Raw genomic sequence first — 27,507 nt, 5'->3', positions numbered from 1 at the left:
GAACATGGTCATTAAATTAAGAAATTTAATAAAGTCATAAAGTATTTGGATGTCTGAATACAGAAGCCACACAAATAGAACCTCTTCTCTCCTACATGCTTCATTCTCAAGAGGCCTTTTCTTCTCAGCATGTATACAAACTCAGTTTCTTCATGTAATTCTTACTCTGTCACTCATCTCTCAAAGGAAAGGCTAGCTATGCAAAGCGTCCTTCTACCAGTGGCTCAGCAAGACATGTGGCATGCTTCTAACAAGGAAAGACAAAGCTCTTCAAACAACTTTTACAAACAACGGTAAAACCATCATGGAGACTCACCTGCTCTTTCTCTGCTTCGTTTGTCCAAGAACACCTGTAAAACAATAATCACAATTCTTAAGATCTCAAAACCATAAAGCTTTAGTCAAAAATCTCATCACCAAGTCTGAAACAAAAACCAGATTGTCAAATTATAACCAAAGGACCTTTAGGGATTTAAGAAAATTTGAGATATTAATATTGAATGATTTTAGGGATGACAGAAGACTTTTGGAATCATAAACATAACACCCTCATGGGGGAAGATGCATTACATTTAGTTTTCTTTGATTGAAGATTTAGGTGACACCATGTGCCCATTTAAGAAAACCGAGGTCTAATAAGTGTCCAGTGCTCCGTTGCCTCATTCACCAATGGGCTCCCTGGTACTAAGCCAGCTCCCGTCTCACGTGACCTATCAGCAGCTACAGAGCAGCAATGAAGGTGTCTTCCTCTTCTGAAGCTTGACCTTCCTGGACTTCCTGCTCCCACTCTGTGTTTTCTACCTCTCCTGTTGTTTCGGCTGGTTTTTGTGACGGGCTTGCCTTTTACCTACATTCTTCTTATTCTTAATATGTATGTTCTACATACTTCTTATAAGTAAGAATACACTTATTCTTACTTATATTTTGTATAATCAGCCCATTCTTCTTTTCTGTGAGAAAACATTCACAAGCCTCTCTTCTACCTATTTTGATGTAATCACTCACTATCTAATTGCACACCATGCCTCTTAATTTAATGGGGTCTTTGTGCTCATCAAGAAGAAATCATGAATGCTTGAAGCAATGGATAACCTAAGGTGTTGAATGATCGCATACCACACCCCAAAATATGTACAATTATTTTGTCAATTAAAAAAATAAACATATTTTAGTGTACAATCAGGATCAATACACTTCAGTGTTTAAGATCATATTTTAATAATCATATAGACAGTTACTGACTGTCTGATCTTAAGAAAGTTACCAAATTTCTCTCAGCCTCATATTTTTCTCCAGTGCAACAGGGTTGCTCTGAGTTATAACAGATGCAATCAGCTGCATGATGCACTGAGCCCCGTGTGTGGCACAGAAGAGGCATGCAGCAAATATCTGCTGTTTATTCTGAAAGAAACTCTGCAAAACAAAGGTTTATGCATTTCTAACTTTTCAGAGCATCAGGCAAATACCCCTCCTTTGGAGTCAGAAAACCAGGGAGGCAGAACACCAACGTGGTTAAGCTCTGTCCTTGACATTGCATTACCTTCTCTCTCCTTTGTGAAATTCTCTGTGTTTCTCTTTTTCTCTCTGTTCTAGAGCTGTTCTTATTTGCCCTGGGGTAAAAGCAAATACTCAAACTCTTTCTGAGAAGAACCATTTAAAATGTGTATTTCACATTTCACACACTGAAAACATATATTCACATATTTAAAGAGAAAATTGGAAACAATTGTCTCATTCACCCTCCCCCATAACTCAACCCTCTCCACCCTCATCAGTGGTCAATATGGGCATGCATCCTTCTCAGCTATGTAAACATCATCAAAAATAAAATTAAAAATAAAGAAAGTGCATCTGATTGTAAACATCAAGACATTAACCTTGAGTGCTAAAACTTCAGACTTTGTGATCCATGGCAAGTGGGAGGCAAAGGATGTTTTCCATATTTCTCCAATAGTAAGAGGGTGGCTACTTAATCTTCTAAATGAGATCCAATCTAAATGGAATAACATGTCATATTTAAATGGTTCTGACTGGTTTGAAAGCAAGTTTACATCATAATTATTTGATGTGAAAAGTGGATTAGAAAGCAATAAAAGATGTGTTACCAAAACATAATAAAGTAATAAGCATTTTTAAAATGCAATGATATGGTTTTTAATTTTCTTTTTTTAAATTTCCTTTATTTTATTAATTACATTGCATTATGTGACACAGTGTCATAGGCACTGGGATTCCCCTCACCTCTCCCCAAACCTTCCCCCCATGGTGGATTCCTCCACCTTGTTGCATTACCACAGTTCAAATTCAGTTGAGATTCGTTCATTGGAATTATTTACCAAGCATAAAGTCCAGCGTTTTACGGTCCTGGTAAGTTCAACGGTTTCTTGGTGAGACCATCTTTGGTCTAAAGGTAGAGCTGGCAGAGTATCATCCCAATCAATTAAAGCCCCAACATAAAATGATATGGTTTTAACAATCCTATAATATAGAAATAACCCAGTAGGATGAAACTAAATGTCTGAAGTTAATTGATACATGAAAATATTAACATTCAAAGATGCTAGAGATACTTGACAAGGAACATGTGGGGCATGTAAGTATTTCAGTAGTAACTAAAAAGCTAAAAGTAGAGGTCCAGGGACCCTCATTTCCTGGGAAAACTGATGAAACAAGATTAAATATCTCACATGTATTTTCTACAATATGCTAACTTTAAAACATTCATAAATGTGATGATGAACATAGACTTCATTTTGAATACATACTAGCATTTTGGTATAAAAACATTCATTTCAAATTACCACATTGAAGGGGAAAGAGGATGGGGAGCTGTTGTTGCTGGGTAGAGTTTCAGTCTCCCAAGGTAAGAAGCAATTTTGTGGAAGAAGATGGCAATTTTTGCACAATAATCTGCATGTACTTGGCATCTTTCTAAAAAGCTTTTAAAAGACCTCTTCAAAAAAATCGGTAAATACACACATTCTGCTGTGACCACTTGTGGTAAACCTTTTGCTGCCTCCCACTTCACAGTCATATGTTCGCAAATTAAAGCAATAGCATGAAAACTCTTTAGACCCCATCCACATAACACGTTAAGGCACTATCTCTAAGATCTGAAATGTGACATATAGGTAGGTAATAAGGAAAATGTTACCATCCTGCATATAATCATTTACACTCAGCTAATAATCATGAAATTATATTTAGATCTGGAAATAATAAACAAAGGTATACTTTGGAGCAGAATGTGGGATTATGTGAGTTATTCACTGACACCAGCAGATTAAATTACCACCAGTGGATAATTTCTCTGGACATTTTATGTAGCAAATGTATATGAGTTCTTAATCGGTCCATGGAAATACACATTTGCAGCACTATGCTGCACTCTTGATCCTGTTTTTATCTGTGTACATGTCTGATAGCAGGTAAGTGGGTCAACCTAGAAATTTAGGAGCCCTAGAAAAACTCTAGAACAATCATGTTTCAGGGATTGTTAGAATTATCTAATAATTCCCCTGAAGAAAACATGACTGTAGCTTTACTATTTGTCACAATATGCATCTCAGTGGCTTTACTCCCTTTTGATTAGTAATAAATTCCTTTGAACACATTTAGGAGTCATTTGCCTTATTTGGAGTGCACTACAAATTTTCGAATACCTCCAAAGTCACTGTAATTACAGATAACCACAATTCACATTGATAAGTTAAAAATAAAATATTTGAGTTGTTTATTTTGCGATAAAGTTAGATTTAAAATATAATTGTTTTTGCAATATTTTCCATCCAAATATGTATCCTTCACCCACATACCCAAATATGCCAGATTAAAATATGGAACTAGAGTAGATAACTATATGAACACTCAGATAACTTTTTATTGCAAGGCTGTATCCCTTAGGGCAAATACATTAACTATTATTGTATGAGTTGAACTAGAAAACTGTTCAACACCTGCTACTTCTGAAACACAAAGGGCTGGTTTGTTCCTAACACCCTCATATAAGCCTCAGACGAAGCAGCTGATAAAATCCCAAGTAAATGAATTCTTGGGTCAACGTGTAAGCTATTTTACTATTTACCCTTTCCTTTATCCAGAATCCACCTGCTCAGTTCAAACTCAATAGATTACATTCAATGGTGACACTCATTTGAATATTACTGACTAAAGTCTGAGTAAAAATGAATGGAAAAGGTTAATCATCAGATTATCAAGAAAATGTTGGTTTCCTTAGACAAATAAAAGGGATGTTATTATTACAATTTGAGGTTGTCCTGAGTAATTTAAGGTTGACTGACTTTGTTTAGGTTAACTATAACTTAAAGAAACAAAAAAAAAGGCATTTTTACTAAATCCCCTTCATGTGAACTAATAAACCATGTACAAATTATAGATATAAGTGTTAAGGAAAGGCATTTCAAAGCATTATGATCTATAATTGCAGAGTTATTTTAGAAATCCCTGCTTGTTAGAGTTTTAACAAAATTAAAAAGGGCAGACAGATGTATACTAAGCAGTGGCGAAGTGCACGTCTCAGAAGGGAATGCCTAGGTTTGAGTCCTGGCCCACTTCTGAGTCTTGCTTCCTGCTGATTGTCACCTTGAAGACAACAGTGATAGCTCAAGTAACTGGATGCCCTGTCATCCACAAGGGATGCCAGGATAAAGTTCCTGGCTGTTGGCTTCAGCATGACCCAGTCCTGGCAATAGCAGAAATTTGGAGAATGAACCAGCAGATGAAGGATTCTTTCTCTCTGTCTCACTCTCTCTGCCCCTTCCTCCCTCCCACCCCTCCCTCCCCCACCTCTCCGCAGGTCAGTGTGCGAATGTTTGTATTTCATGTGTTTCTCTCTGTCTCTCAAATAAAATGAAAATAAATAAAATACAAAAAATTGTATTCATAAAGTTAAAATATCAGATGATAAATTTAAATGAAGATGTATATTTCTTTTTCACTACCTCAAATTCTAATTGACTTAATTTACAAAATTTTGATAATGACCTAGAAGAAAAGCTTATGAAACTCTGTATTTGTGCAAAGATTTCTAGAGTGGTCCCTGTTTAGTTGTCTAAGCCATCCCTTCCCTAACCTTTCACTCAAGAAGAGAAAAGGCTGAAGTAATCTGAGTGGGTAGGAAGGATGAGAAACAATTGGCATGAAAGAAAGGAGCAAAAGCTTTTAAAAAGGATAGATAAAATTCATTCTGTAACTTTAAACTTTACTTTTATTTTCTGTATATCTGAACTTATTTTCAGTACCACCTAGAAATATCGATAAATCTTAAACATAAATCAAATAAAAATCTACTTTTGTATCCTACATTTTTTACTATATTTGAGATCAGTCTATAGTGTACAAATATGTCCATTTATAAATGTGAATTTTGGTAAGTGAAGGTACTTCAAAATTTTATAGAAGATGGAAATATAAGAAGTTCATTTTATTGCAAAAATTTTGAAATCCATATGAACAAGGGGTCTTCAAAAAGTTCATGGACAATGAGTGTTGCTGACCTTTATGGCTTTTCATTTAAAGCGATGTGTAGTAACTGTGTAATGGAGACTATCATATCCAGATGTGAGGATAAAATGCAGTGTGTATCTCTACTTTCAGATCAGAGATGGACTCCCAATGCAACTGTTAAATATATCTTGACAACAGGATGCTGGACTCTCTGCTGTTTTCCACACCTGTAACATCAGGATACACGTAAATAGCAGAATAATGGGCTTATGACTGCTTATGAAGGACTACACTATTGTAAAAATATAGGGGAAATCAGTGTGGGGGAGGGTTTTAGAAAGGGGTTAAGGGAAATCCCAGAGCCTATGGAATTGTATCATGAGATAATCTAAAAAAAAAGTTAATGAGTAAATAGAACTTAAAGCTCATATTAAAAAGAAGAAAAACCATGTATAGATTTTTTACATCAAAATAAAACCATCTTTTTTTAAGATTTATTTTATTTTTATTGGAAAGTTAGATATACAAACAGGAGAGAAGAAGCGAGGAAGAACTTCAACAAGTGGCCGCAATGGCCAGAGCTGAGTCAATCTGAAGACAGAAGCCCAGAGCCTCTTCTGGGTCTCCCACGCAGGTGCAGGGGCCCAAGGTTTTCGGCCGTCCTTGACTGCTTTCCCATGCCAGAAGCAGGGAGCTGGAAGTGAAGTGGGGCCACTGGGATACAAACCGGTGCTCATATGGAACAATGGTGCGTGCAAGGCCAGGACTTCAGTTATTAGCTACCACGCCAGGCCCATAAAATCATTTTTTAACTCCACGTTCCATAAACTTTTAAAGTACCTTTATGTATTATTAGTGTTCATATATTTGAAATAGTAATACATTTTTTCTGACATATGATCTGGTGCAATAAAAGGCCTTACTAGGAAAGTGAGTCTACCATGATGCTATTTAATAAACCATGGCATTTTAATAAGCGTTTTTGACATCTGGTGTTAATAAAAAGAACTTTATGTTTTACACTCAACATTTAAGCAGAAAACATGACTGTAGTTCCGCTATTTATCATAGACCACAGATGGTCTAGACTACATTTGGGTGGCTTCATTTCCCTCTTAATTAGTTTATATAAAGAGGCCACTTGTTTCCTCTGTGTGTGCATGCTTTATATAGGCTTGGGTCAAGTTCCAGAAATGCAAAAACGAAGAAAGAAAGGAATGTGTAAGTGAAGTCTGTTAATAACAACAAAAAACCTGATTGAAGAATTTCCTTGGGTCGATATTGGTTAACAAAGTTTCTTCTAAAATGATGATCCAAGAAATTTTGCATCTTGACAAGTTTTTGATGTTTTCCCAAACTTCAAAAACCACACGAACTAAAAACTCTCTTCTTTTGTAGAATTAATTTGCTCCTATTTGCTTTAAGCATAATTTATAAGTTATCACTAATATAAAAATCTAATATCCAAAATGCTACAAATCTGAAATATTTTGAGTACCAAATGGTAGCAGAAGTGAGGACTCCCCATAAAATTTTGTTTCATACATAAAATGATTAAGAAAATATACAAAATTATCTTCTGGGTGTGTGTGTAAAGAATATATGAAAGATTAATGAATTTCATGTTTAGACTTGGATACCTGTCCCAAGGTACCTAATCTGAAATACTTGGGACCATGTATATACGCAAATATTTCAAAATTCTAAAAATTTCCTAATCTGAAACACACGTGGTCCCAAGCATTCCAGATCAGTGACACCCACCCTGAGTTAGAAAGACTTGGGTTTTTTATTTTATTTTATTTTTTTTTTTAATTTTTTTTTAAATTTTTTTCTTTTTATTGTATTGCTGTTGACAATCTTTACATAGTTAATTACAGTTAAAGGAAAAAGAAGAAAAAAAAAGAAAAAGAGGTTCAGGGGGATAGGAAAGTGGGCAACGCCATTATGTCCATATTGTTTCCATCATGCATCTGAGGTAAAGGGGGATGTTGAGGGAGAAGCCCCACCCGGTTTCCCGCCCACCCCAAGTCCCGGATGTGGGGCATGCTCTGAGATATGTGCCCAAGTGGTGTTAATAGTTCTCCAGTTATGAATCGCTGCCAGTTTCGCTCGATTAGGTCGTCCACTGATTGACATGGTCCATCATAAAGTCTCCGTTTGCCCCATAATTTGCTGCCAACATATAGCTGAGATGAATGACTGTCCCGTTCTGTCTTCTGTCTTTTCTTGGTTAGAGTTCTGAGTCCAGCAGTTCGATTGCGGAGGTCTCCAAAGATACTTTGAGGTATTCCCAGATTAGTTTTTTGTATGTTCTAGCAAGCACAGGGCCCGGCGCAGTCCATCACCCCGATCAGCTGGTGGTTGCAGTTGCTGTGTTGGTTCTGTTTTCAGTCCCGAGTTGCACTGGAACCAATGGGTGTTGCAGTCCAGTCTTTTTCGGCCCTTACATCAACTTTCCATGGCCTATTCTGGGCTGTTTCCTACCAAGCTTCTTGCGCTTACCTGCAGGGACTGTGTCCTGCCAGAGGAGTTGCCAGGCTCCTCCATCAGAGCCCCTCCCAATGCCAGATTTTGCGCTTGCCAGGGGGTTCTTGAGCCAGCCCTACTCAGTTCACCTCCTGTCCTAGCAAGAACAGTGGTTTTTCCTGGCTGGCTTTCACCCCATTCTGGTTCTTGTTGTTGGATGTTTCAGCCCAGCCATGGCTCGTCCATACCCACATACAGCTCACACATGGCTCAGAAGAGGAGTGAGACCCAGCCTAGTCAGTCCCACATCTACCCTGGTTCTCCATAACACCAGATGGTATTGGGATCTGAACCGGCCTGGTGCATCCAATCCCAGCCCACACTAGTGCCTCGGGTGACTACAACTGTTTCCTAGATAGAACACAGCCCCCATTCCAGCACATACACTCCTTGGTGGGAGCCTCATCCCAGTTGTGGTGTCCCCTTACCTCCCAGTTTGGGCCTGTTCCTAGCCGTAAATCACGCTCCTGCCCGTGGTTGCTCTGAGGACCATTAGGTGCAAGCCTCAAGTTCATTTGGGATTCCCTCATTGCCAGCATTCTGTTTCCTCCATTTTGATTGAAGGGATCCCCAAAGAGACTTTGAGGTGTTCAGAGATCAGGTTATTAGCAAGCACAGTGCTTCACGCCCCCAGCACTGTGGGTTCAGGAGGGAGCCTCCCAGGCAGCAGGTCAATGAACCAAAAATGAAAAACTCTCTGGCCGGGCGGCCAGCAGGCGGAGCCTGGCACCAAATGGCGCACTGGCCGCCCTGGAGCAGCTCCCCAAGTGTACGTGGTAGCTACTGTGTGTTCCCAGGCTTGAGGCGTGGCCATCCCAAGGCCCCCCGGCAGGCAGTGGGGTAGCTGCCTGCCGGAGGTTCAAACTTGGGTTTTTTTAAATTAGACGTGTTAGATTTGAGCTGAGCCATGAATCCAACTTTCAGCAATTATATGAGCAGATGGTTGTCATTTGTCTTAGTTTTACTATAGATAAACTGGAGAGAATAATGTGCACATTATAAGAATGTGAAAAATAAATTGAGCTTACATACTATCTATTATCTGTAGAATCTAGTACCATCATAACATGCTAAATCTATGCATTCAGGAAAAATGGGGAACCTTGAACACTTATGAACATCTATATTCATTTCAGCTTTAAGTTTAAAATATTGAGGGGTTTCAAAAGGTTCATAGAAAACAGAAGAAAAAAATTCAGTCTATTTTGTTGCAAAAACTTTTGAAATCCATGTATGTTTTTCCCTGACATGCATATTCCATGAGCTTTTTGAAGAACTCTCCAACATTGCTTAACAAGAAAGAAGCCATGGAAAAGAGTAATTCCATCACATCACAGGCTCATCATTTAGTAATCAGACCCAGCACCTTACTTTTAGGTGTCCATGAGGGGAGATCAAAACCCAGGGTTTGGTTTGGACTGCTTCACAACCGCATTTGCCTTGGCTTGTAGGTTTGCTTTTATAGCTCACTGCTGCCAACTGTTAAGGTTACCATGGCACATTTTATTCAATTCTTTATTTTCTTTTCCTTTTTTTTATTAATTATTTTGCATTATGTGACAGTTTCATAGGCTCTGGGAATCCCCTCACCCCTCCCCACGCCCCTCCCCCCTGGTGGATTCCTCCACCTTGATGCAGTATTACAGTTCAAATTCAATCAAGATTCTTTCCTTGCAAACATATACCAAGCATAGAGTCCAGCTACTTATTGTCCAGATGGGTTGAACAGTTTCTTGGGGAGACCATCTCTGGTCTGAAGTTAGAGCTGGCAGAATATCATCACAGTCAATTAAGAGTCCCAATATAACATCAACAGCAATCTGCAACATTATGGAATTGACATGGTTTTGAGTAACCAGTATGTTAAAAAAAAAAAAAAAAAGCAAGTCCTAACCACAACCTATGATTAGCTCATTGACATTTCAATTTTAGTTTATATACAGGACCGGCTGCTATATACCTTAAAATGGCTATAAGGTACCATTCAGCTGTCTCGTGTCTATTTCATTTTAGTATTTAGCCATTTGTTGTGTTGAAGTATAATTTTGCTGATCTTGGCAGATTTTAGGATAGTCTAGACTGGTTTGCAACTCTAGCAAGACATCTGTCGACATTTAAGGTGCAGAACATTTTTTTTTGGGGGGGTGGGGAGTGTGCAGGAAAATCCTCAACACCATGATGAGGAGTAACTAATCTTTGTGTCCCACCCAGCGAGGCATGAGCCAATCCACGTCAGCTCTTTCCTGTCAGATTCCAAGCTCTACTTTCTGTTGTTTGTCTATTTATTTTAGGGTTTTTTTTTTTTTTTTTTTTTTTTTTTTTTTTTTTTTAGTTTGTATGATTGTTTGTTTGCTGTGAGGGGTTTTCGAAGCGATCCTGATGGTCATTGCGAGGGAGGGCGGGGGTCCAGAGGTGGAGCCAGGCTCGGACCAGAGAAAGCTCTCCTCCCTGGTCCCGAAGGACATTTATTGTTCTTCTGTTTCTGCGGACCGCTCAGGGCTTCTGGTTGTCTTTCCGATGACGTTGGTTTCTGCATGGTAGTGTTTGGACTTCTTCCATCCCCTGCGGAAGCTCCGGTTGGGGGTGGGTGACCTCAGAGTACTCGGCCTCCGAGGGCATCCAATTCCCTGTGGCCTCCTTGGCAGTTGGGATATAGTCCTTGTTGCTCATATTAATAGTTTGTGGTGAAGGTCTGGGAGTCTTCATGGTTGGGATCCAAGCTTCCTCCTTACCACCTGCTCCATTCTGGAGTGTCCCCCTGCTCCACGCACATGACCTCCTGTTAAGAGGTTGTCAGGATCTCACCCGATTCCCCCCTCATGCATTGGTATAGTAGTTTTATTGTTGTTTAGTGCCGCTTTGAGTCTGTTGTCTATGAATTACCAGATTTGATCTTGATAGGCTATATTGTACTTTTTTCCCGCTCTTTTTATGGTCCTGAAAGATTTCCCTGCATTCCCCCCCCATTACAGGTTAACATAGCGTATTGAGGGTATAGTAGGTTTTACAGTTTTTCGATGTTGATCTTAAGTATTCTGACATTAATTGTTGGTTTATAGATTATATCGCATTATCTTATTGCATTGGATACAAGTTGTTAGAGATTGCACTAATATTACAATATACAGGTACTATCTTCCAAGTTGTCATCTTTTCATCTCAGATTAAGGCAAACATGTGGTATTTAACCTTTTGGGATTGGTTCATTTCTCTTAGCATGATGGACTCCAGTCAGGCCCATTTGACCACAAAGAACTGCATTTCGTTTTTTTTAATAGCTGAGTAGTATTCCATGGAGTAGATGAACCATAGCTTTCTTATCCAGTCTTGTATTGATGGGCATTTTGGCTGCTTCCAGGTTTTTGCGATTGAGATTGTGCTGCTATGAACATAGGCGTGCATGTTGGTTTCTTGTGTAGGAGATGTTTTGGATATATCCCTAGGAGTGCTATTGCTGGATCATATGGTATGTTGATTTTCCGTTGTTTGAGTATTCGCCAAACTGATTCCCATAGAGGCTGTACAAGTCTGCAGTCCCACCAGCAGTGGAGAAGGGATCCCTTTTCCCCACATCCTCGCCAGCAAGTGTTGGTGGTATTATGTATGTGTGCCATCCTTACTGGAGTTAGATGGTACCTCATTGTTGTCTTCATTTGGATTTCCCTTATTGCCAGGGAACTTGAGCATTTTTTCATATGCTTGTTTGCCATTTGGGTTTGTTCTTTTGTGAAATGTCTGCCCATTTCTTGAGCAGTTTGTTTGTTCTGGTGTTTTGGTTTCTCTGGAGATCTTTGTATATTCTGGAGATCAGCCCTCTATCTCCTATGTAGTGTGCAAAGATCTCCCATTCTGTAGGTTGTTTTTTTGCTTTGTTGATTGTTTCTCTAGCTGTACAAAAGCTTCTTGGTTTGATGAGGTCCCAATTGTTTATTTTGGTCTTGATTTCTACTGCTTTTGGAGTCTTTTTTAGGAAGTCAGGGCCTACCCCTAAGTGTTGCTGTGTGTTTCCAACATTTTCTTCCAAAAGTTTGAAGGTTTCTGGATGTAGGTTTAGGTCTTTCATCCATTTAGATTCGATCTTGGTGTATGGTGAGAGATGTGGGTCTATCTTTTTGTTTCTGCAGGCTATCAACCAGTTGTCCCAGCAGCATTTATTGAACAGTCCTTTCCATTTGCTTGGGTTGTTGTCTGTCTTTTTGTCAAAGATTAATTGACTGTATCTGTGTGGGTTTCCATCTTTTGTTTCTATTCTGTTCCTCTGATCTTCCTATCTTTGTGCCAGTACCAGGCTGTTTTGATGACCACCGCCCTATAGTATGTCCATAGATCCGGTACTGTGATTCCCCCTGTTAAGTTCCTGTTCTTCAGAGTCGTTCTGGCTATTCGTGTTGTTTTGTGTTTCCAGATGAATCTGTGTATCATTTTTTCCAGTTCGATCAAGAATGCTGTGGGTAATTTGATTGGGATTGTATTGAATGTATATATTGCTTTTGATAGTATAGACATTTTGATGATACTAATTTTGCCTATCCAGGATCATGGGATGTTGTTCCATCTTTCGAGGTCTTGTTCTATTTGTTTTTTGAGTGTTTTGTAATTTTCTTCATAAAGGTCTTCTACGCTTTTGGTTAAATTTATTCCCAGATATTTCATGCTTTTCTCCGTGGTTGTAGGTTACAAAATAAAAATGCACGTACTCTCTCAAGTGCCTGCTATGTCTCATAGCTCTTAGAGCTTGACTTGCTCAGCTGAGTCTAGACGGAGAGTAACTACGTCACCCGACTCGGCACACAGAGGCCTGGAGTTGTCACAGTCTGGAAGGCTGACTGCACTATCTGGGCCAAGCTCAAGTAATTTCCCAGGTAAGTGCCATAAAAAATAAAAACCACCCTCTTAGTATATGTGTTCATCTAGGTAAAGAGAACACACTGGTGAATCCTGTATTAAATGTTTCTTTTTCATTTTGAATCTGAAAGCCACACAAAAAAAGGCCAACTCTTTATGAACAGGTCAATAGAGATTAAATATATTGGTCCAATGTAAATTCACATTAATCTTTGGATGAAAACACTTGCATATGTAATCTGCTGCCTTTTGCTATTTGAGAAGGAAAAGCATTACTCTACCTTCTCCCCACCAAAAATTAAAAGGAAAATGAAGACTCAGGGGAAAGAGGATTTTGGACTCTGCTAACTCCACAAGAGAGGCACAGCCCGAATTTGGGCTTCTCTGTTCCTGCCAAGCTCTGTGAAAGGTGTTGCTGAGTGGCAAAAGGGATGAAAGGATCTCGGCAGCAACAGGCTTCCAAAAGCAAGGTTGGTAAGTTTACGATGTATTATCGGCAGGCTAAATAGACAGGCCAGGCAAAACGGAAAGAAACTTTTTTCCTTGTGCTTATTTTAATGTATCCTAGCCTAACAACTCAAAGGGCTTCCTAGGTGTAGTGACTAGGAAAACACACAGCTTCTGCTCTTCACCTATAACCCTGTACTGCAGAGGCTAGATTTCCTTCAGGCTGCTCACACCGGACAAGTGTGAGCCTGGGGGAACACACATATTTTAATCCCATTTCCATTAAATTTTTGAAGTACTTTTGCAGGTTTTTTTGAGAGAGAGGTAACCAAACAGGTTTTGGCTTCAAGACTCTCCATTGGTCTAGCTAAACCTTGCCTGAAAGGCAGTGTGTACTGACCCCCACGTCCCTCTTCCTGATGTCAGCTGTATCAGGCAACCATTCTTAGCTTTGCGGGTCCTTCACACCTGCTTACTTCTTTACTCAATAAGTATAACACAATCTAATCCTATTCTGCTATCTGCTTCTGGGAAAAAAAAAACTAAATCACCACATTCATGCACAATCCTGTTTTAGTTTTATGGTCAAAAGTAGCTATTTATAGACAGAAAAATCGAGACAATTGAAAATTTAATTAGCTGTTGAAAAAGAATTCTGCACTCAATAAGCTATCTTAGCTCCTCATGATCTTCCCTTTAACAGATATCTATGGAATCATTACTGTGTGCCTGACTCTATCTAGAGCCTGTCCTAAGAATAAAGCTTCTATTGAAGAGTTCTGAGCAAGACAGTGGCATGCTCAGATCTGCAACAGAATAAGATCATTTTGTTGCAAAGTACAGAATAAATTAATGGGAAGCAAGGCTGAAGCAGAGGAGGCTGTTTTGGAAATTGCAGGCATGTGTGAAGGCAGGGATGGGGAATCTTGAGATGATTAGCATTTCAACTCTGGCCTGGACATGGGTTGCTCTCTGGGAAGATGGAGAAAGACACATTCCCAACTGTGTAGAAACGTTTGTTTGACTTCCATTCCAGGATGAGTAAATACAAGAATTTTTACTTTATCCCAGTCCTAAACTGCAGTTGACATAATGGAAAACAGGAGGAAGAAAAAAACAACCATCCATGACCAATAAAATAAAAATATGCACCCAAACTTAAACGACAGCCTGTGACACACAGAAGTCAATGACAGCAGAAAGCGCTGCCAAATCAAGGACATGGCGCGAAGAAGCCAGGACTGAATGCGGACTTCTCCAAGCGAGACCTAACCCACGATCATTCAATTAGAACATCCATAACAGCAGAGTCTGGGAAAAGAAGGGAGTACCCTTGCATGTTGTTAGGGAAGGCGGGGCCACAACAGTTGCCATATTACTCTCCACCCCCAGAAGTGAAGCAGGAGTCCAGGAGGCAAAGAAGAACCGTTTACCAGATGTTATTGCAAAGGCTTGATATTTGCTGAACTTCGCTATGGATCTAAATGCCTTTTGAGACCACAGCATGTCAGCCACATCTGGGTCCGCTGACTCTTTTTGTTCTTTCTTGAGCTGACAATTGAGTTTTACTTTAAGTGTCCAAAAAGTAACAAGAATATCAAGAAAAAGAATAGTATTTCCTAACATGAGATAATTAGATGATACCCAGTTTTCAATGTTGGTGAATAAGGCTCTCTTGGAATACAGCCGTGCTCATTTGTTACAGGTTGTTTATGACTCCTTTCAAGCTAGGTATTAGTCTGATGGAGCAGCCATAACAAAATACCAGACAGGATGACTTCAGCAAGAGAAACGTATTTTCTCACAGTTCTGGAGGCTGAGCTTTCCAAGGTGTCATAAGGTTGGTTTTCTTGCTAGACCTCTCTCCTTAGCTGGCAGCCAGCTGCTGCTTGCTGTGTCCTCAGGCAGCCTTTTCTCTGCGTGGCCTTTTCCTCATCCTCAGGATACCAGTGAGGAAGGATGAATACCGCATACTCAGGTCAGGGGCACAACTGATGTAAAGGACCTTTTTAAATGCCCTATATCCACAAGCAATCAGGAAGTTTGGGATTAGATTTCTTATTTGGGTGTTGTTATGATTTGAATGTCTGTACCTGCTTCAACTTTCAGGTTTTAATCAACCTGGTGATTGTTTGGTCTAGCACTTAATGTATCAATTAGGGCTGGTGTTGTGGCATAGCAGGTTAAGCTAGCATTCTTTATGGATGCCATCCAAGTCTCAACTGCTTCACCCACAGTCTCGCTCCCTAATAATGCATCTGGGAAAGCAGTGGAACATGGCCCAAGTGCTTGGACCCCAGCACTCATGTGGAGAACCAGATGAAGGTCCTGGTTTCTGGCTTCAGCCAAGCCCGGCTTCAGTTGTATAAGGATTGAACCAGACGATGAAAGATCTCTCTCTCTGCTATTCCTCTGTAACTCTGACTTTCCAAGAAGCAAAACAATTCTTTTAGATGATGTCAATGAAGATGCTCAAGTTTCAGGTTTCTGATCTCAGCTTCCTGCTACTGTACATCCTGGGAAGGAGTGGTGAAAACTCAAGTAATTGGGTTGCAGCTACCCAAAGAGGAATCCTGAACGGAGTCCTTGGCTCCTGCTTTTAGCCTCAGCCCTCCCCCAGCTGTTGTGGACATTAGGGAGAGCACGCAGAGTGTCTCTCTCTCTCTCTCTCTTCCCTCCCTCCTTTCATCCCACTGTCCTTGCCTTTTGAAAGAAAGAAAGAAAGAAAGAAAGAAAGAAAGAAAGAAAGAAAGAAAGAAAGAAAGAAAGAAAGAAAGAAAGAGAGAAAGAAAGAAAGAAAGAAAGAAAGAAAAGAAAAGAAAAGAAAAGAAAAGAAAAGAAAAGAAAAGAAAAGAACGAATTTTAAAACATCCCCAATCTGATGCTAGAGGAAATGGGGCTTGGGGAGGTGATCAGATCATGAATGCAATCTATATACCTTTATTGATTAGCTCTATGGAGCTCCCTGATCTCTTCTATCATGTGACAGCACAGTGAGTGTGTGCCTTCACCAGAAACCAGATTTTCTGGTGTTTGAAAATGGAATCCAGCCTCCAGAAGCATAAAAAATAAACTCCTTTTGCTGCAAATGATTCTATCATGGCATTTTTTTAATAGCAGTGTATGGAGACTAAGGCTGAGTTAGAATTCAGTCCATGACACTCTAGAATGGCAGAGTAGAGCAGCCGAGACAGCAGCCACCATAGAGCTCCCAAAGCTTAAAGAAATTACTACCTGATGACTTGGCACCACTGAAGTTTTCAAGAATTTCAAAAAGTGAGAGAGAAGTTGCATTCAGTGCAAAGGAAATTACAGACTAGATGACAGAGCATTGATGACAAGACAACAAATTGCTCTGATTCATACTCAACCTCAGCCCTAGGCTCATATTCAAGTCTGAGTAATAACAACAAAGCAACCTCTGGGGGCAGACATAAGGAAATCTGGGAAAAAAAAACACCCCACATGTCTGTGTGACGTGTGGGTCAGACAACAAAACAAGCCTACACCACAGATAAACAAGTCAGAGAAGCTCAATAAAAATACGCAATCATAGTTCTCCATAGTCTGAAGAAAATCACAGACAAAATTGTCTTTCAAAATATTTAAGTTAAAAAAAGAAATACAGTTATTAAAACAATAGGTTATGAAACCACTTAAAAGACCAAAGGATGGCTGTCAGGGCCCAGAAGAGAAACACAGTAACAATGCAGACATGAAAATTACATTGGAAGCCACAAAACAAAAGGAAAAAATGATGGAAAACAGCTAGGAAGCTAGCAAACTGAGCCCAAACTTGACATGACAACAAGGAACAAAAAGAAACAAAATATGATTGTGGCCAAAAGGGTAAATTCATAAGAAAAAGAAAAATCAAACATATGGAAAATTGGTTTTGCTGGAGAACAGAGTAACAACAATAATAACAAAAGTAGGACACAACAAGTATTCAATTAATGCCAGGGAATTTCCATGAAACACAAAACATATTTGTTGCTTGGTAGATCATGCTGTGATCCAGAAAATCTGATGTAAGTATCATCAAGTCTCAGTGAAGTTACTGATATTATCCACTAAGGAATGAATCATACTAATGTCCAGATGAAAATTCTCAGTCCCAGAAAACAGTGGACTTTTGTGCATAGTACTCTTGGTGAGATAAATATGACCCAACATGATGTATGCCTATTCAAGTACAAAAGTGAATGATTATTCTATAAGGATAAAAAGCAACAGATAAGGGCCTGGTGTCAGGACCTAGCGGCTAAAGTTCTCGCCTTAAAAGTGCTGGGATCCCATATGGGCACCGATTCTAGGCCCAACAGCCCCGCTTCCATCCAGCTCCCTGCTTGTGGCCTGAGAAAGCAGTCGAGGACGGCCCAAAGCCTTGGGCCCTGCACCCATGTGGGAGACCCGGAAGAGGCTCCTGGCTTCGAATAGACACAGCACCATCCATTGTGGTAACTTGGGGAGTGAACCATCAGATGGAAGATATTTCTGACTCTCCTCCTTTCTATAGATATCTGAGTTTGCAAATAAAAATAAATAAATCTTAAAAAAAACCAGATAAGAATAAAATACACCTGTCTTTGGTGTAACTGATCTGTGATTACAAACTTCCCAACTGACTGGGTTCTCATGTAAGACATCAGCAAGTCTGGTATTTGGTGAGACCCCACTTCTTGGTTCACAGATAGTTCTATGTTAAAAAAAAAAAAAAAGTAAATTTCTCTATTTGAAATGCTGAGAAAGAAAGAGTGAGAAATGCTTCCATCCACTGGTTCACTACCTCACCACCCCAAACGGTCACTGCAGCAGGGCTGGGCCAGGATGAAGACAGGATCCAGGAGCTCCATCTGGGTCCCCCACTTGGGTGGCAGGCATCCAAGTTCTTAAGCCATCATTTGCTGACTTTCCATGCATCAACAGGAAGCTGGATCATAAATTGAATAGTCTGGACTTGATCTGACACTTTGATATGGGATGTTGGTGTCCCAAGTGCCCACCCCATAGCCATTCTTCTGATGAGCCCTTACATGGCAGCAGAGACAACAGACTCTGGGGTGACTTGGAAGGTCCTAATTCCAGTGATGAAGGCTCTAACATTATAGCCTACTGGCCTCCCAAATCTATCCTGTCCAAATACTATGACATCGGAGACTACATTTCAGCATATAAGTTTGGGGGAAAGTGTGACATAAATAGCCCATAGCAATCTCACAAAAATACAATTTGATAGCAGAGACAACTAAGAGGAATAAAAAAATGAAAAATTGAGACATAGAAAAATCACTATACCAGTACAGAGGATGAGCACCAAATCTATTGAAAACTAGAATCAAGGCATTTCAACAATTTCATAATTATGACTCAGTTATCCAGGGTTATAGTCTCACAACATCAAAGCAATCATATAAAAGCAAACTTCAAAAAGGGTAGAAGAGAGGATGCTGGTAGAGACAAATTTGCCCTTTTACTTTTATAACGGAGCTAACCGATGTTGTCTACAGAAGCATAACAAAGCCAACTGCTTAGTGTACCTCATAGTTTTTATTACTTTTATGGACCCTTGTATGACCTGATTTTTCCTGTGTACTGAAACTTTCCAGCAATTCCTTAGGCTCATTGGATTCTTATCTTCAAATTATATGAAAATATAATAAAATATTATGATGGTAACATGTCAACTTGGCAAGATTGCTGGTAACACAAACAGGAGTTTTCTGTGAATGAGAATAAGGCAACACACGTGGGTAAAAAATACCTATATATTCATGTATACATATACACACCCCAAACACAGTGCCTCTGGGTGACTAGGTTACAGAAAGGCCTGCTCCGTCCAGGCTCATGAGCCAACATCTGCGTCTTGTTTACAGACCTCATTCTCCTTCGGCAGAACACTCTGAGTAGAAAACAACCTCCAGGACACCTTTGGTAGAATTTCAGTTCTACCATCTTTCCAAAAACGTTTTATATACTTTTTGAGGTGTAAGGGATGTAAAATAAAATGTATAGGTTTGGTGACTTTGAACTTATGATTGCACCCATAACACTATCCTCACAATGAGGATACTAAACTCATGGGTATTTGCCCTCTAAATGCAATCTCTTCTCTCCCACTCCTCTTACCTTGCTACCTATCCTCAGACTACAAATGATTGGCTTTCCCTCACTATAGACTTTAGAATACTATAAAATGGCATCATGCAGTCCCCACGCTGGTTCTTGCGCCTTCTTCTCCTTAGTAGAATGCATTTGAGAATAATCCACTCTCATGCTTCGATGAGTAGCTTCTGTTTTTTTTAAACTAGTGATTAGAATTTCATTTCACAGAGTTATTGCAATCTGCTGATTCACTTGTTAAAGAACATTTAGGTTGAATCCAGTGTGGGATATTATGAGTACAGTTGCTATAAACTGTATTATGCATAATTTATGAGATTTTTTCTATATATTTGTTTTCTTTTAAAAGTTTATCTATTTGTTTGAAACTGTTACAAAAAAAGAGGAAAGAGAGAAAAAGGAAATCTTGTATCCACTAATTCATTCCCCAAAGAGCTGCAATGGCCAAGCCCAAAGCCAGGAGTTCTTTCAGGCTTGTAAAATTCTGAAAAACCATCAACTCAGTGGTTGCCTGGGGATCACAGGAGTCAGGGAAGAGGACATTGAGGGACCCTTGGTGTGATGGGCATGGCTGCTATCTTGGTTATGTTATTGTGTCCTGGATGCATAAGCATATGCTAAAACTCTTCAAAATGTACATTTTAAATACATGCAGCTTATTACATATTAATTACGCCTCAAAAATTGATAATAAAACTTTCAATATTTTTAAAAGGCTGTGACATTTATGTCTCATAAGGAAGAGGAAATTAGGACATACTGAGAGTTTACCCTGCACAGGACAGCTAAAGGTTGCTATTTGATTTTGTCATCTCATCCTCCAACAAATCAATGAGGCAGGCATCAGATCAACATTTTACAGGAAACTTAGGCTCATCAAAATGAATTCCTCATTGAGGTACCCAGATTTTGCAGTAGGTGATATTTCAGATTTTTGCATTCTTTTCATACAGCAAGAAGTCTTTTGGGACATTTTCACGTAATGGGAATTTAGTTGATGCTTATACTTGTTCACTTTGAATAATATTTTTGCTTATAACTGTTTTAATTTGTGCTTATAGCTTGAGCTTTAATCTCAGAATGACTTTTACAAGAGGGAGATAGAATTTCTGAACTTGTGATACTGGGTTCTCTGTTTTGTCACTGTATGTATGTTTACATAAAATTTAAAACCTAGAATAGGTACCTTTTATAGAATGGCAAGTAAAGACATGAAAAAAACTATCCCAATGTTAGTACTAAGAATTGTTTGGTTAACAGAAATCTCCATGCAATTGACCTTGCTACAAAACAAACCCTGTTTTCTTCTTTCTCAGTTTTGTTTGTACTATAAAATACAACCACATTTGAATCTGTTCTTTTGAAAAATGTTTGTTTCCTTTGCCCATTTTTCACAGGGTTTTTTTTTTTTTTTTTTTTTTTTTGTACTACCTCTGAGTTTCTGAAGCTTTTTGTAAATCCTGGATATTAGTCCCCTATCATTTGTATAGTGTGCAAAAATTTTCTCCCATTCTGTTGGTTGCTTCTTTACTTTGTTAATCGTTTCCTTTTTTGTACAGAAGCTTTGTAGTTTGATGTAGCCTCACTTGTTTATATAGGCTTTGACTGCCTGTGCTTTTGGTGACTTTTCTAAGAAGTCTTTCCCCATTCCTATTTCTTGGAGAGTGCTTCCTATATTTTCCTATATTAGTCTGATGGTTTCTGGGTGTAGATTAAGGTTCTTAAATCATTTAGAGCTGATTTTTGTATAATGTGACAAGTGTGGGTCTCGCTTCTGCTTTTGTGTTTTCTTTTGTCACCCATACATGCGTTATTGAGTCATGCTATTGCTTTTTTTTTGGTTTTTTCTTTTATTTTTTCCAACTCCATGGTGCTGAAATTTTGTTGCTGTTTTGTTTTAACTTCATACCTGTTGGTGACTTTGTTTTGTGGCTTCTTACTTAAGGGAATGTATAGTACTGGAGTAATACAGATTACCATAGCCAGATGTGAAGATACATTGTAATATGCATCCCTATTTCCAAATAAAATATGGACTCCCAATGAAACTGCTGGACATATCTAAACAGTAGGATGCTGGACTTTCTGACATTGTCCATACAGGTGATGTCAGGCACACTTAAATAACAGACTGATGGAATTATAACATATTATGTCACTATATTATGGTAACAATATGGAGAAAATCAGTAGAGGGGAGAGAATATAGGGGGAATCCCAGACTCTACGGAACTGTACCATAAAATTCAAAATCCAAAATTTAAAAATAAGTGTTTTAAATGCAACCACATAAAGAAAGAAGCCAGAATTCACTATTGGGACTGACATGGTGACTTATCAGGCTAATCCTCAACCTGCAACACTTGTATCCCATAAGGGCACTTATTCGATTTTCAGCTGTTGCACTTCTGATCCAACTCTCTGTGTATTTGCCTGGGAAAGCAGTAAAGGTCTAGTTCTTTGACTCCTCCACCCTCATGGGAGACCTGGAAGAAGCTCCCAGCTCCTGACTTTGAACAACTCAACTCTGGCCATTGTGGCCATTTGGGGAGCGAATCAATGGACAGAAAATCTCTCTCTCTCTCTCTCTCTCTCTCTCTCTCTCTCTGTGTGTGTGTGTGTGTGTGTCTATCCTGTCTTTGTAAAATCTGCCTCTCAGATAAAAGTAATCTTTTAAAAAGCCCTTGAATAATATTTCACTCCAGTACTTTCCAACTAGCCTCCTCTTCCTTTCTCTCATAAACCTTATACTCTTCCCCAACTATTTGTTCTATCAGCCGCTATCCGGTCTTCATCTTGCCGGTGTGCACCTTCATATTTTATCTCTTAATGTTACCTCCATCCAATTAATCTAAGCTTTCATTGGAACAGTTAACAATTGCTCTGGTTTTGGTATGCACTCCAAAGCTCATGTGTTGGAAACCCAATCTCTAATAAAGTGGTGTTGGGAGATGCGGTCTGACTGGAGGTGTTTGAGTCATGAGAGAACCATCCCCAAGGACCAAATGATCCCCAGAAGTGGGTTAAAGCTGCTCTCATGACAATGGGTACATGGACATGAGATTGGATTCTTTGTAAAAGGAGTTTTGGTGTGCTCTCTTTCTTGCCTTCTCTTTTGCTCCTGGCTTCAATCACTGAATGATATAGCATGGAAGTCCTTACCAAATGTCAATGCGCTGGTTATGGATTTCCCAGATTCCAGAACTATAAGAACAAATTCCAGTTGGCTTTAAATTACCTGGTTCAGGTGTTCTGTTAAAAATAACATAAAACAGATCTGTTCTTTCCTCTCCATTTTCACCAATAAAATAAAGGAAATGTAGAATCTCTTCCTGGTTAAGGTCTTCTCAACTCTCTCATTCAAATGGAAATACAGAACCCTAGATGGTAGCAGGGTTACTGGAAGAGATGAATCTATGAACATTGCAGAATAATGAGCCACCTGCCAACCAGGAACACATGCTTCCAACTACTGTATGTAGTCATTATTGTTTCAAAAATCTATTTGTAATCATAGTAAATCTATCTTAATATACATAACTTCAGTGCATAAGGCATTGTGCTAAGTGTGTTATATGAGTTACCTTATTTGCCTCAGAATCATACCATAAGGAATTATTATCACTGATTGTATTTTGTGAAAAATACCAATCTATCTAGTTTAACAAATGCATGCAATGATACACATTAAGTTCCAGAACCAGTATTCAACTGAGGATTACCCAATTCCCATCTCCAGTTATGGACTTGTATTGTTTAACATCTCTCCTGCAGAATAAACTCTAGTAATTTGAAGAACTGAAGTCAAAGTTCTACAGTTTCTCTGTCTTTATACTATTCAGAAATGCTTTCCATATTTAGGATTATTGATTTACTGGAAGTCTAGTGTATAAATGGAGTTCTCTTCCTTTGCTCTGACTATTGGCAGAAAGAATTATAAAACTGAAATACCTTGCATATCAACTCAAAAAATTATTTTAAGACTAATGTTAACCAGATACCTCGCAACTCACTGGGTCAATGACTATGAAGTAGAGACACTTGGTAAAGGAGTAATATTAGAGCATAGGAGAAAAGAAGTTGCCTGGCCTTGGTCCTTGGACCTGCCTATCAGTTAAAAAGATGGAGCAGTGGACACAGACCCTGATACACAGAAAAAAAAATATGGCAGCTCATTTTGTACCATCGCAGAAGAAGAACAGAGCAAACTGGACAACTTCCCCAGCAAACAAGAGCAACAAAAATCTGGGTGAATGGAGACTTGAGGTTGACTATTTCAGCCAATGGACATTGCGAAGGTTGCCTCACCCTTGGATTGGTGAAGCAGACAGCATTTCAGAACTATCCAAACCATTTGGTCAGAACCCTCAGAACATGCACTGCATTGGAACCCTGGGTTGATAGTTGCTGTTCCCCATCCCTGGGTACTGGGACATCTGGGAGGCTGGATGTGGCTTTCCCTTTTAACTTTCCCCTTCCCCCAGAGACAAGAAGAAATAGAAAATTTGGAAACAACAATTTCACCCACTTTTCCTTAACCCTCCCTCAATCCTTCCCACCCTGGTCAAACATGTAATCATTATCAAAAATTAAAAATTAAGAAAAAAAGATATTAGTTGCCCACAATAGTTGCGTGAGATAGCAAGAGAAGGCATCATTATCCCGTATTTTATGAGGAAAGAGAGACATTTGACGTGATGTCAATCCAGGCTCCTGGCTTCTACAACAAGCTAATGACAGAGCAGAGGTACGACTCTGGTCAGGCACTTGAACCTAGACATCTCAAAGAATCTATTCCAAGCAGGGTAGAGATAAAGGCAGGTGATATTTATCAGACACGGGCTGTCATGTTTGGAAAGAGGCACCATTGGGATGATCTTAAAACATGAACAAGATCTCAGCCTTAGGCTTCTGTTTTCTCTGAGAACAGGCAAAGGATCTGAAATTGCCCTTACCATGTAGTCACAGAGTGGTGGAGCTCTGCTTACAGATGTGCTGTGAAGATCTTTCTGTATTATGCAAAGTAGGAACCAGCCCTGCAGACAGCTGTACATGAACCTGTAAGTGTACATGCAGGAATGGTTTACTACAATATCTGATTCTGTGCTCCTAAACACAAAGTTCCATCTGAATAAATTCTCCATATTTTTATCTGGAGGGATCACAATGCGAAGTCTATTTGCAGAATGTAAAGGAATACTCAATCTTCCCTTAGAAAACCCAGTCTAGAATAAAAACACATGCATGTCCGTGTTTCATTATCAGAATATACACTTTCACAACTCAGGCACATTGCTCCCTGGATATTTATTTGTTTGCATGCTTGCTTATTTATTCGTTTTGCTTCTTAGGAGGAAGTTTCACATGACTGGCTGATTGTGTGTCTATCTGTATCTATATACAACGCAAAACAACATATTTTCCTTTTTAAAACTAAAACAAGAGCGGGGCACCATGACATAACATGTTCAGCCTCTCTGCGTATGATATCAGCATCCCATAAGCGTGCCAAATCAAGTTCCAGCTGCTCCTTTTCTGATCCAGCTACCTATTAATGTATATGAGAATGCAGTACAAGATGGCCCAAGTGTTTGGGCTTCTCACCCACAAGGAGACCGAGAGGAAGCGTCTGTCTTCTGGATCAAACTTGCCAAGTTCTGGACACTGCACATATGAGGAATGAATCAGTGAATGAAAGATCTCTCTCTTTGTTTCTGACTGTTTCTCCCTTGGCAAACTAAAAAAAAATCTTTGTCTCTATTTGTGACCTAAAAGAATCTTTTTAGGGCCCGGCGTGATAGCGTAATGGTTGAAATCCTCGCCCTGCACGCACCAGGATCCCATATGGTCGCCGGTTCTAATCCCGGCGGCCTGCTTCCTATCCAGCTCCCTGCATGTGGCCTGGGAAAAGCAGTCCAGGACGGCCCAAAGCTTTGGGACCCTGCACCTGCGTGGGGGACCTGGAAGATGCTCCTGGCTCCTGGCTTTGGATTGGCTCAGCTCCAGCCATTGTGCTCACTTGGGGTTGAACCATCGGACGAAAGATCTTCCTCTTTGTCTCTCCTCCTCTCTGTATATCCTCCTTCCCAATAAAAATAAATAAATCTTTAAAAAAATGATCCCTTTCTATTCTAAGTAGAATCTCAAAAGTGCCAAATCATCTATTGTTTAATTCACTTTTCATACTGAGTCTTTATTTAAAACTTCGCCTTCATTTTATACTTGTATTTCCAAAATTCAGCTATGAAAAAGAAAAACATATAATATGGTTTTTCGTCTTCAATACTATTGAAACTTGGGGCAAGAAAGTTATTTAGTGATCAGTAATCATCAGTGAGCTATCTGCTCATTAAGATGTTCAGCGATATCTCTGGTGTCTAGCAACCTGGGGTGTGGTAATCATTCCTTGGCTGTGATTTGTAATGATCCAAACATCTGCAGACACTGCCAAGGGCTTCTTAGTGCAGACAGAAGATGTAGGGCCGAGAATCACTGACACAAAATGATGGTGCTATGGAACTTACTGCACTTTTTTGGCTTAACAATAAACATGAAAACATAGAATGATGTGTCACACAGAAAAATGCACTCAATAAACACCATTAGCTACCTAGTTTTTCTAATCTATTTGGGATGGTTTAAAATCAGGTGTAGAGGAAGACAAGACTTGGGAATTTTTAACAAGGTACAGGTCAAGGTCTGCCGTGATGGCATAGCAGGTAAAGTCCTCGCCTTGAAAGTGCATGGATCCCATATGGGCACCGGTTCTAATCCTGGTGGCCCCACTTCCCATCCAGCTCCTTGCTTGTCGCCTGGGAAAGCAATTGAGACCAGCCCAAAGGTTTGGGCCCTTGCATCCGAATGGGAGACCTGGAAAAGCTCCTGGCTTTGGATTGGCTCAGCTCCGGCCATTGTGGTCACTTGGGGAGTAACCATAGGATGGTAGATCTTCCTCTTTGTCTCTCCTCCTCTCTGTATATCTGCCTTTGCAATAAAAACAAATGAATCTTTAAAAAAAAAGGTACATGTCTAACATTGAGGAGTACATATGTAGACAAATTATTTTTTATTCTGTGATTTTTCCAATTTAATCCCAGCCATATTTAAGAGAAATATAAAAATTTCTATATTTCATAATATCATGTTGAAGAATCAGTCTACTCCAAACTCTGTTAGTTTAAGCGACCGCTGCAAGGGCCTAACACGACCTCTGGATCCAACCTTAAGTAACTCCTTTTTTAAAAACTTCTTTATTTTATTTTATTTTTTAAATTTATTTATTAATTACATTGTATTATGTGACACAGTTTCATAGGTACTGGGATTCTCCCACCCCTCCGCAAGCCCTCCCTCCATGGTGGATTCCTCCTTATTTTATGATACAATTTCATAGGCTCTGGGATTTCTCTTAGCCCCTCCCCAAATTCTCCCACCACTGATTTCCCCTACATTTTTAAAATAGTGTAGTCCTTCATAAGCACTCATCAGTCCATCATTATGCTATTTATGTGTATCCTGACACTGCAGGCACCAACAATGAAGAGTCTAGCATCCTACTATCAAAATATTAAACAGTTTCATTGGAAGTCCATCTTTGATGTGGAAGTCCATTTTTTATTTGGAAGTAGATATGCATGCTGCATTGTATCTTCACATCTGGAGATGTTAGCTTCTGTTACACAGCAGTAACTCCATCTTAAACACATACAGAGGAGCCTGGGTTATGGCACAAGTGCCCCCTATGGTTGCCGGCTCGAGACCTGTCTGCTCCACTTTGGATTTAGCTCCCAGTTAACATGCCTAGGATGCAGCAAAGGAAGGCCAAAGTATGTGGGCCCCTGCCTCTACGTAGGAGAACCAGTAGAAGCTCCAGAATATTGGCTGTGGCCTGGCTTAGCATCAGTGTTTGTGGCCTTTTGGGGAGTGAATCAGTGAATGGAAATTCTCTCTCTCTCTGTCTCTTTCTTAACAGTGGGATACTAAACAGCAGTAGGAAGGAATAAGTCTTGGCTCACGCAATAATTTAGACGAATTACATAAAAATAACATTGAGCAAAATTTCAATGCAAAAGAACAGATACTGCATTACCGTAT

At 39.4% G+C, this 27,507-nt stretch overlaps 1 protein-coding gene across 1 annotated transcript in view; it reads right to left on the bottom strand.

Annotated features, from left to right (window-relative positions):
- STARD13 (StAR related lipid transfer domain containing 13) overlaps positions 1-27,507 on the bottom strand; it is a 494,525-nt gene that overhangs the window by 306,911 nt on the left and 160,107 nt on the right. Inside the window, exon 3 of the mRNA XM_058670870.1 lies at positions 317-350. Within this exon, the coding sequence (XP_058526853.1) occupies positions 317-350 (34 nt within the window). The remainder of the gene's footprint in view (positions 1-316; positions 351-27,507) is intronic.

Source organism: Ochotona princeps, chromosome 12, assembly GCF_030435755.1.
Source record: "Ochotona princeps isolate mOchPri1 chromosome 12, mOchPri1.hap1, whole genome shotgun sequence".
Taxonomy (NCBI): Eukaryota; Metazoa; Chordata; class Mammalia; order Lagomorpha; family Ochotonidae; genus Ochotona; species Ochotona princeps.
This window is presented reverse-complemented; position numbering and strand designations above follow the sequence as displayed.